At 37.4% G+C, this 12,029-nt stretch overlaps 1 protein-coding gene across 7 annotated transcripts in view; it reads left to right on the top strand.

The window, feature by feature from the left end:
• The window catches only part of LOC149226583 (uncharacterized), a 304,985-nt gene that overhangs the window by 242,932 nt on the left and 50,024 nt on the right, over positions 1-12,029 (top strand). For 2 of the 7 annotated variants that reach the window (XM_089377531.1, XM_089377526.1), the window contains one exon: positions 10,414-10,688. The exons of 3 other annotated variants lie outside the window; for them this stretch is intronic. In XM_089377531.1, coding sequence (XP_089233657.1) covers positions 10,414-10,439 — 26 coding nt within the window. In that variant the 3' untranslated portion in view covers positions 10,440-10,688. Of the gene's footprint in view, positions 1-9,593; positions 10,689-12,029 lie in introns of those variants that run through there. 2 more of the 7 variants (XM_089377530.1, XM_089377527.1) reach the window with 1 other exon arrangement.

Below are 12,029 nucleotides of genomic sequence, written 5' to 3'. Positions count from 1 at the left end.
GGCGGAGAATATGTTAACAACAAATTCATCAACTTTTGCACTGAGCATGGAATTCAAATGCAACATACTATTCCATATACTCCACAACAAAACGGTGTAGCTGAAAGGAAGAATCGCACCTTAAAGGAAATGGCTAATTGTATGCTTCAATCTAAAGGACTTAGTCTTAATTTTTGGGCAGAAGCAATTAACTGTGCAAATTACATAGTAAATCGCACCACTACTAAGGTTTTAAAGAATATCACTCCAGAGGAAGCAAGTAGCTCAATTAAACCAGATGGAAGTCACTTTCGTGTTTTTGTAAGTGAAGCATGGGCTCATATTCCAGATGAGAAACATAAAGCCTTAGAACCTAAGAGTGAAAAATGTATTTTTGTTGGATATTTTGAAGATGTCAAAGGATATACACTTCTTCCACCTAAATCCAAAAATGTTATCATTAGAAGAGATGTAAAGTTTGTTGAAAATATATCGGCCTACGAGCCCACTTCAGCAGATGTGCCACCTCTCTCTATCCCTTCTACTTCTGAAAATATTTCTTCTTCAGATGATAACAACGAGGATGATAATCCTCCCCCACCTTCTTGGGATCCTCCTTCAGCTCCTCAGCTTCCAAAATGGGTCCGCGCTACTCGGGATGCAGCAGGTGCTCTTGCAAATGATCCTATAGATCAGTGTCGCACACGTTCTCAATTTGATAGAGCCTCTTCTTTATTGGCTCAAGCTTCAACGAATTATGATCCTGACACCTTTGCAGAAGCTTCAGGCCATCCAGATTGGGACGCAGCTATGAATGAAGAATATCGTTCATTATTGGCAAATGATACATGGGATCTTGTTCCTCTTCCAAAGGGACGAAAACTTGTTAGATGCAAATGGGTTTACAGAACCAAGTTTGGAGCAAATGGAAAAGTTGATAAACATAAAGCTTGTCTTGTTTTTAAGGGTTTTTCACAAGTTGAAGGCATTGACTATACTGAAACCTTCTCCCCTGTTGCCAAAATGAACTCTATCTGCCTCGTTCTTTCCCTTGCTGCCTCTTTCAAATGGGAAGTCCATCAGATGGATGTTAAATTTGTCTTCTTACATGGGGACTTGCATGAAGAAATCTATATGGAACAACCTCCCGGCTTTATATAAACAGACTCCAACCTTGTATGTCGACTTAAGAAATCCCTTTATGGTCTCAAGCAAGCCCCTTTGGCTTGGTATGCCAAAATGGATAGCTTTCTTTTAGATACTGGCTTTTCTAGGTGTCATTCTAATAATACTATCTACACCAAGAAAGTGGGTAAGTCTCTTATCATTCTTGTTCTTTATATTGATGATCTTATCCTTACTGGTAGTGATCCCAACCTTATAAACCATGTGAAGTCCATCCTTAAAAAGCAGTTTGAAATGACAGACTTAGGACACTTGCATTATTTTCTTGGTCTTCAAGTCTTGCAATCCAAGGAAGGTATTTCCCTTTCCTAGTCCAAGTATGCCTGTGATCTTCTACACCACTTTCACATGGAAGACTGTAAGCCAAACCCTTCTCCCTTTCAGTCTGGAGCCAAACTTTCAGTCACTTGTACTTCCCCTAAAGTTGATGCTACCTTATATCGTCAACTTGTAGGAAAACTTTTGTATCTGACCCATACCCGTCCTGACCTTTCCTTTGCTATTGGCCTTATTGCTTGATTTATGCAAAACCCACATGAAAGTCATTAGAAAGCAGCTAAAAGAATACTTCGTTATGTTTGAGGTAGAGTTCAGTTTGGGATTCATTACAGTGAAGAAGCATCTCCTTTTATTGGTTGGTTTCACTGATTCCGATTGCGCTGGTGACCCTGATGGTCGGAAGTCTACTGCAAGTTATGTCTTCACTCTTGGTTCTGGACCTATTTCATGTGCTTGCAAGAAACAAAGTGCCATTTCTCTTTCTTCAGCAGAAGCAGGGTATCGTGGCGCCGTAGAAGCTAGTAAGGAAGCCCTGTGGCTTTGTCAGATCCTGTCAGAGTTTGGCTTTCAGCAGCACCATCCGACTACACTTTGGTGTGATAATCAAAGTGCCATTCAACTATGCAAAGATCCAATCCAACATCAACGTAGCAAACAAATTGAACTACACATGCACTTCATTAGAAAGCTCATTCATGACCATGTTCTTGAAGTGCAATATTGTTCAATCAATGATCAAGTTGCAGAAATATTTACAAAGGCTTTCACAGAGGGGAAGTTTACTAAACTTCGATTTATGGTTGGAGTTCAGGAAGTTGTCACTAAGTGGGGATAGGATCTAATACCTCCTTCTTTCTCCTATTGTGTCATATTTGTACATCCTTCAATCCTATCCCAAGTTGTTCTTAAAGGGGGATGTTAGGATATTCCGACACATAGGAAATAGTTAAGTATAACTTAGTATAACTTGGTCTAGTGTATAGTTAGGTAAAGTATGTTTCTTTAGTATGTACTTTTTGTAACTTCCAATCCGACGGTGATGATATGTTCTAGACATGAAGTGATCCGACTGTTCATTCTCTCCTCGGTATTACCGACACTTGATTCGTGGCTTAACACCCGATTGGTCCATGATCTCTCCTTAAAGAGCATGGAGGGTCATTTGTAAGGTGACCGTTCATGAGAGAAGCTTATGTAGATTTTCTTTCTTTTACATTAATAAATTCCCTAAAGTGGCTGTGTTGGCTCAGGCCGTGTATTGTTTCCCTCTTTGAGGGTTTTAACCACGTCAAGAATACTAGTGTACTGATCTGTGATCTGTTTGTGAGCGGTGTCCTTTGGTGTTCTATCTGAGGAACTTACCTTGTAAATTCCTACAACCTAAATTGTGTATTTCTTGAAGAGTTCCTGGTGAAATCATTTGACATAGTAACCCTAGAATACCTATTATAAGTGATCTCTCTTCTACCGGGACTCCTCTCATTGGTGAAAGTCCGTAGAGAGCAGGGGGTTTTTGTTTTGGTGACAGTGGGCCACTACCCCATTGTTGCTTCATGGTCTAGTTTACACCTTGTAGGGTTTCCCTCTCCAAGGCTTGCTAGATGTTGTGACAACAAGGCTTAAGTCTTCGACGATATAATGTTATAGTGCTTGGTCTTGTAGTGAATGCTTGGACATAATGTTGGGCGTGTGGGGATATAATTCTTCAATGAGATCGCATTAGTGTTGGTTATTGCAATTGATCATGTGGACTATGGATGTTTAGAAGCTAATCAACTGGTCATTGAGAAACAAAGAGATTTGATGGTTGAATTCGAAGAAGTATCACGAAAAGGGAGTATTAATCTAGATCTGTCATCAGGATCACTTATTTCTTCCTTCTTGTTTAGCTAGCTTAGGGAAACAAGTGATAGATAGAAGGTCACACTTATTCATGTGTTAGGTTACAGAGACCTTGGATCTCTTCTTGACTCCCTAACCCCCCTCTTAACATGTTGTCCCACCTTCACAAGGCTTCTTAATAGATGTCATCGTAGACCTTTGGCTAGGCCTCACAATATTGGTAGTAAGAGCAGTTCTAGGATGGCCAAGAGAAAAAGGTAGATTCCTTTTGCACAATGTACTACTCTCTAGGCTTTGTTGAGCAACTTGTTGCCCATTTGAAGATTTTTTCTCTTGGCGTTTACTATTAAGAGTGATGGGCCTCCTCGATGTAAGGCTCCCCCTTGGATCCCTCCTAAAATACACAGTTGGCCTATCTTAGCCTTGGGTACTTTGTGTATTGATGCCTTTGCGATGATCGAGGACTCAAATTTGGAGACTTCCTCCTCTTCTCCCCCCATTTTTGGCCTCAACTTCTAGTTCTAGCTCCTCTTGATATGCTCTAAATGAGTTTTCGATCACATAATCATGTATTTATTATGTTTATGTTGAAATCATGATGTTCTATGCTATAACAGTCACTTATTACAAAACTTATGTTGCAATATTAGATAAGAAATTGTAGATAGAACATAAATCAAATGCACAATAGAAGACAACCAAGAATACAATGAGACACAAAGAGTTTAGGTCCAATGACCATGGCAAAACCCACAGGGGGAAAACCCAACCAAATTCTTCTTCTATTAGAAATCAATTGTTTAATAGAGATACAAAATACAATGAGAGATCAAGAGAATGAGTAAGTTCACCCAAATCTAAACAAGTTGTAGCATGAAGATCACTGGTAGCAAGAACAGATAAACACACTAAATCAACCTTCCCTTCAACTAAATCAACACTGAAACTCTGAAGCACTGAATCAACCTTGGCTCACCATGTTCTGCTCTTACTCTCCAAGTCTCTCTCTCACAATCTTCTGCCTTTCTCCAACTCTCTCTCAAGTTCAAATTCTTATTTCACAATGCACAAGTAGTGAGGGGAGAATGAATGAGGCACATATATATAGGATGAGCAACGAATGCATGCCATAAAGGAGGAGTAACTTACATGCCAAGAGAGAGAGAGTAACTCATGCCATTAAGGAGGTATGCATGCCTTTGTAACTTATGCTTTTAAGAGAGAGTGTAACTTATGCATTAAAGAGTGTGTAATTGGAATCTTTAATGACATGCTTTTACTGAGTGTAAGAGCATTAATGAGAGTGTAAGGAATATGCCATGCCAATAATGACTGTAAGAGAACATTATTGAGAGCCATGATTGAGTGACTTGAATAATAATATAATAGTATCATAAGAATACTAATAATAATTTTAATGATAAAATATTAAGTCGAGTGATTGACCATCATCCCATCCATCCACAACCATGTCATTCAACAACCGGATTGAACTATTAGGATTGATTAATGATAAGAAGTGATTTTTCATCAATAATACTTGATTACCAATTGATGCAAGGTGATTTACTATCTTGAGGCTTTCTAATTTTAGATTTTCCATTTTTAGACTCTCTATTTTTAGAATTTTTTTTTTTTTTTTTAGATTTTCTAATTTTAGAAATTCTATTTTTAGGCTTTCTATTTTTTTTAAAGAAATTCATCCCTGAGCTGCTAATTTTCAACAGTTTCTGTCTCTTTCTTTATTTTAGCTAGGAGTTAAGATTTATTCTTAGAATTTTATTATTGTTGTTAGTGTAGGTATTGGAGCTGCATTTGCACTCATAGTTTTTATATTACAATAGGTGTAATATTATAGTTTGGTTGACCCTTTTTTATGGCCATTCATTGAACATTAATAAAATTATCTTATCCTATCTTATATCTTTGGCCTTAGATTTTAGGATAGATTATTTTGATAGCATTTGAGTGTTGCCTAGGGATACCTATCTTGGTCTTCTTAGTCCCAAATATTTTGTAGATATCATTATTAAACTTTGCATTGATACCTTCATGGTGATTGATAATGGCCAAGACAATTCTTCTACCTCTATTTCTACTTCTGGTTTAGAGATTGGTTTCATTATTTTCTTCTCCTTTTTCATATTGGTGTATTCATCTTTAGCTATCACTAGTGTTTTTCTTTGTGTTTATCCCTAACTTTCCATGGTAGGTGTATCGATATGACACATTTAACTTTGAGCAAATGATTAGATAATCTGTAATTTGGTAACTTTTTCATTGATATGAATTTGAAAAAACAATAACTATAGTTATGATTTTTCATTTTTAAACTAAGCACATACAAAACTTGCTTAATGGCATTCCAAAATTTTAGAAAGCAAGTACAACACAATGTTACGGTACAAAGGCTCCATGTCTTCTGCATCTTTTGCATTTTCATTATTAGCTAGGCTTAAGTCCTATGTCAGTAGGCTTTGTAGGAAAACATTGATTTCGAGCATTGAGTCATTTGCATCATCTAAAGTTGTAGTTGGAGGCGGCTCAACAATGGCATTTGGTTTTGGCATCTTGTTATAACTCACTTTGCCCTTTGAGATAATTGAGAAAATTGATTATGGAGGTCATATGCTTCTTTTGTAGATCCATAAATCTTCCTAACTGCAGTCAGGATACCTTTTATCACCTCTCTATATTGGGAAGGGCCCCTTTTTTTCGTTCTCTTGGTGTCATACCATTGTTGGATGAAGGACAATGGACATATGCTGCCATGTGAAGTGGCATATTTGGTTTATTCCACAACCCATGTATAAATTTTTACAGTTGTGGCCATAGGGTGGGATCTCTCCTATTCATGATGGATTGAATCTTGCCACACATAGAACCAATATTCTCATAAATCTCTCCCAAAATGGATATCAACATAATGAATCACAATTCAAGAGTAAATCTAACATCTGACCAAAATTGTCATCCAAAACAATATGCTTTATCTCAATCGCTCCCTCCATGGTAGATTGCTTCCACATTTTGCACATCTCAATGAAAACTGTGAAAGCTAAGGTCCCCTTCACCTCCAATAACCATTGAAGAAGAATGTAGTAGCTGTCAAATTTCATATAATCTGGTTCAAGCAACTCCTTTTGGCAAACTTTTGGTGGATGGCTTAGTACAAGCCTGAATTTTGCACCCATTGTCAATGAACTTGGAAACCCAATCAAGTTCACGATTGTCTTTCAATGCATTATTCATAGAATGCACTAAATATCGTGTCCAAAAAATATGCTTTGTTTATTTGGATTATTGCCTCAAAATCTAGCAGGCCTTGTGAGAAGTCTCACAAGGCAAGGGCCAAACCTTGTTGCAACAATGAGGGAGATTGCCATTGTCACCTCGACAATCTTCCTCTTGCTCTTTAGTGGAATTACACCACAAGGGAGGACACCCAGTGATCACCTAAAAGATATTTTATGTTATATGGCTTAATGTGATATAGATATAGACTAGGTAAAGATACTCTTCAATGGACAAAGGCATAATTATGTTTGTATTGGAGCAACGTATCATATACCAAGCCCTAAAGGGAGACACATGACCTACGGTTTCAAGATATAGATCAACAAAGGAATATCTAGGCATACAAGCAGTAAGGGTTTGCAAATGATGTAATCAACAAAGGAGAAGGAAAGCCCTCAAGTTAAGCCCTAGCTAGGATTATGGTTATTCTAGGGAAAAAATTGCTTAGGGAGGTTGATGTCAGCCCTTCTAGGGCAAATTCAACCATGTAAAATCTGGATTTTGAGTTAAAAGAATCAATAAAGTGAACTTTAAGCCAATTAAGCTCCACACCTATCCAAGAATTGCCCTAATTGAATTCGGCCTTAGCAACTAACCTTAGTAGCTTGCGTTGAAGGACTAAGAAAAATAGAAGAGAAGACAATATTTAAGTTTTTGTATTTTTTGATCAACACAGGGATTCCTAGTGCCTTTTCCCATTTGGGTGATGGAGTCTTTAGGGCTAAATTTAAGAGAATATGAATTAATGCTTGGAGTAAGGAGGAAAACCCTAGTTTTCACTTGATAAACCCTAACTATCTTTTTCTGTGAGGGGAGAAATTAATAGAGGAAGCTTTGTAGGAGGTCCCCTATGGATTTCAATGAAGACAAATTTAACATGCAATAATCAACCAAGATATTCCATAAATAATATGCATTTAGGCGTGGAATAAGAAAAACCCTAGCATTCATTTATCACATGAAAAAAATAAAATTATGCAATTAAACATACAATTCTTCCATGAAATAGCCTTCTTTCAATCCCAAAAAGACATCTCCAAGGAAAAATTCAATCTCTAATAGCAATTTCTCAAAAAAGATCACATTTTCACAAGTAGCTAGTTACAACTAGGCTAAGTCGAGCTCTAAGGAGGCCAAAATATAGGGGTGCTTTGAGGTGTCAGTTGGTTGCTGGAATCATCAAAATTCCCAATGCTCTATTGTGGGGGGAAATGCTACATAGGCAAGGTAATCACTGCTCTCTGGAAGTGTAGTATGGCTTGTGCATCATGTGGAGTAGGCATGGAGTGGATGTGCCCTCAAGGCCTTTGTTGCTCTATGAAGGACCACTTGAAAAAACCATCTCAAACTCAAGTGAAAGCAACCACTCATTAGAGAGAATGACCATAAATGGATCATAGTAGACCGTACTTAATTGTTAAGGGTGTAGTATTACTTCAAACCAAGATCACCTTCAAATATCTAAGTAGACCAAGTTCTGTAAAAGTGTTCCCTACCTTATTAGGCTTGGCTAGATGGTCAACTGTATTAGGTGCTTCCAACCCCTAAGGGGAGGTGACATGTCCAATGTCAACCTTTCAATTCATAGGTGTTTATGATAATAGTGGCAACAGAGGGGAAAGGCTTCATGGCTTGGTGCCATGGTCATGGGACTAGCAGATAGAGGTCCATCATCCTAAGTGTATAGATGTATGGAGGGAGCAATCGTGGAGGCATGAGTTACCCCTTTTCCTCAGCCTGATTTTTCCACCCTCTAGTGCGCCTTTTACTTCTTTTTGATGATGCTTTAGTAAGGAGCATAACTTAGGTGTCCACGCTTGCTTTTAATGATGTGGCTTTTATTTACTCCTTAAGGATGAATTGGTTTCTCACTCATTAGGGTTGGGACATGCAACGGTTCCTTATTATATGGTGGAGCATTTAGTGCTCAGGAATCGGGGAATGGCTAATGAGGTGTGTAGAGCTCATGCTAGGTTTTTTCACACAAGCTATTTATTGTCCCAACCATCTTTTGCATTTTAACTTTTCTTTTTCTTTCATTGTAGCCATCTTATGCTTTTATCTTTCATTTAGCTGCATCAACCTCCAAAGCAAAGTTTTCCTGCCTTCACTCAAGGATGTGGATGTGAGGGTGCCAAATCTTAGAGGACCAATGACAACAAACCCAAAAGATGGATGTGACATCAAGGAATGATGAAAGGTGTTAATTATAAAAATATCATAGACACGCTAGTTCAATGCAAGTTTTCCAAGTATTGTCCCTCCTATAACCCTAAGGCCTTAGGGGAGGTTCCATTGGACTAGGGCTGAAGACCCCCTAGTAAGGTGAGAGAACAAGTTTATAGTAAAAATTGGTCAATCATCCAGATCACCCGTTTATCCATGTTAGAATGCCCAAAACATTAAGTAAAAGCATATGACTGCAAAATGGATAAAGTACCTACTTAGTGGTGACCCACCTTCCATCAAGAGGAATGTCGGATGGTGAGAGGTGTATGACTGGTGCAAATGGTGGAGGAATGTGGCATATCATCATAACTGAGCGATGTATAGGGCTGCTGATTGGCTGGCTGTCCAAGATAGGAGAAAAAATTCTCCTATGGGTTTACACATTTTTGGTTTGTAACATGGAACATTAACCCTGCTGCAAACCAGAGCTACATCTGGGATAACCCAGATAATATTAGATAGCCCTACCTCCTCAATTATCTCACATAATTGGTCTTTGAAGAAGAACATGTTATTTTGTTGCCAAGAACAATATATTTCCCTTCAGAAATAGTGAACTGCTGTTTTGGGACTTGTGCTGGTAGTGGCCCAACTGCAGGTTTGACAGCCAAAAATTCGAAAAAAAGTAAAATAAATAAAAAACAAGAACATTAAGGCCCCAAAACTCTAATCCCTTCCTTATAAATACATCCTCACCCTTTTTTCTTCATTCACTCGATGAAAGTTTGGAAATGGAAGTTTCATTGCCTGGCTGATAAGGACAATCATATTTGTATTTGCAGATTTCTTTTTTATTGCCTAAGACAATATCCCATGGCTTCGAGGAAGGAGGACCTTGCATGGCCATGTTCACAAGGAAATACATGCATCTATTGTGGGAAAATAATAAATGGGGGATACAAATGCTGAAATGCCACATAGGCCATCTTTCTGGGAATGTTATAGGCTTCCTAATGATGACAACTGATTTAGAACATTAAGTGGAAGTAGTTGTTGAAGTCATTCAGCAAGAGAGTAAAATTCAAATTTCTGGACTCAGCCAAGTCCGTGTAATGAGTCAGACTTTAGATTAAATTCTTCAAAATCATTTTGACCCAATGGTGTCCCCAAGGATCTCAGTATTTGCTCACGAGATTGGAATTTCAAGATTTTTATCCTCTGGAGGTCATTTAGAGGTTCCTTGTTTATTTATTTTGTCTCAGAACCTTAAGTTCATCTATCTCAAAATATATAGATTATGTGTCTCGGTATAATTTTTACTATTAACACCCTTACATGAAACAAAAACTTGTATATTTAGTGTCTGATCGTATGTATTTACATTGATGCACGAGTATAAACTTTTCTAATAAAATCTTGAATATTTTCACTATTTTTTATTCGGCCGAGCCATTCACTGAGTTGAAGACCGAATTTGAGTTTTCATATAGTTTTTGTCTTCACCGAATCTGAGTCTGATAACTTTAATTAAAGCTTAGTGATGTGCAGAAGCAAGTTCCTTGCAGAGCTTACCTGTAAATTTGTAACTTAAAAGTACTTAAAGGGACAGTAAGCAAGATGGTTAAATTGTTGTGAGTTGACATTTCATTGTTTTATTTGCAGTGGCCATCGATTGCTTGAATATTTGATGATGAAATGGAACTTGAAATGTGTGAAGCTTTTGGATGCATATGAATTCATCCCTTCATTTAAGGCATCTATGATCTCTTCCTCTATTGAAGTAGCAGAAATCAAGATAAAATGCTAAGTTACCAGTAATGCTCATGTAATGACAAACGACGTCCGGTTGAAATCTATTTCTTTGTTTTAGATGATAACCCGTGAAATCGCATAGGTTCAATGTACTATAAACTATTGTCAAAAAGTTTTTTATTTTATGTTGAGGCATCATTATTTTGAGTTGTTTTAGATACTGGAGTATTACAAAAAATTTACTTTGCAATGCAGTGCCTCATGGTTATATGCTATTGTTACTTCAGTTATATTCAACTGTTGATTAGTTATGGTGGGACTGTTGATTTACTTTAATTGAGCACGGAGATAAAACATTAGAGAACACTTTTATAGGATGAGAATATAACATAGGACAACAGATTTATTGGAGATTAATATACATAAATATGCAAATTTTGAAAAAAAAACATATATATTCATGTGCATCTATATGAATCCAAACCATTATATACAAATATGCAAAATTTCTCAAATATATAGCAAGGGTGCATATAACCAAAATAACACTGAGTGCAATTCATCTTTGAACTAAAATACATGAATAAAGAGCCCCTAGATGGCCTCTATCCAAAAAAATTCATGCTGCATGTCAAATCAAGATTTTATTTGAGTGATGGTTACATTTATATTAGGGTCATGACAGAGGAGTTCAACAATCAATGCCACCTGTTGATATTGGGTAGCATCGGATGTGCTCTAGCTCTGAAATTTTGTCGAGGGGCTAGAACACATGAGATCTCCAAGACCTAGAAATCGTTTGGAGAAATTCCATCCATATTGTATTTTATTAAAATAATTAATATTTTTAATGGGGTTCCTAAGTCTAAACTTAGGAGAATAAAAATATGAATGGGTATTAATGAAAGTATGGGTGAGAAGCTTCTAAGAGATGAGGATCAAGTCTAATTTAATCTTAGCCATTGATTAGGGACTTAATCTCGGCCATTGATTCATCAACAGGAAAAGTATAAGAGAAGACTTAAGAGTCATTTGGAGACATCGGGCAAATACTCAGTAACCCAAGGGAAATCGATTCTCGAGGAGTAGTTCGATTTCAGAGGGAGAGTTGCAGGGTGAAAGAAGAGGGGGGCATCAACATCAGTCAGAGATTGAGGAGGAGGTGACGCAGAGCATCAAAGGGACAATGTAAAGGGAAGATCAGAGAGACACCGCAACAAGGGATGCAGTCCTCACCCAGGCCTCACACAGAAGTGACGCAAAGGTGACACAATGAAGGTTGGAGGGTCTCTGGGGTGTCAAAATTTCTCAAGAGCAAGGAGGAAAATTGTCTCAAGTGTTTCTATATTATGTAAAATCATTCCTTGTAAAGAGATTGTTGCTAAAGAATAATATATAAACCCTCATTTGCTGCACCGGTTTTCCCGCATTGAGTTTTTCTGGGGACTATTGTCCAAAAATAACTATGTTGATGTGATTGATTCTTGTGCTTGTATATCACTGTTATTTTCTCTATGCTATATGTG

Source organism: Pinus tabuliformis, chromosome J, assembly GCF_031772625.1.
Source record: "Pinus tabuliformis cultivar Carrire ecotype Pingquan chromosome J, CPIR1, whole genome shotgun sequence".
NCBI lineage: Eukaryota > Viridiplantae > Streptophyta > Pinopsida > Pinales > Pinaceae > Pinus > Pinus tabuliformis.
The sequence above is the reverse complement of the archived record's forward strand: the minus strand, read 5'-3'. Positions and strand labels throughout refer to the sequence as shown.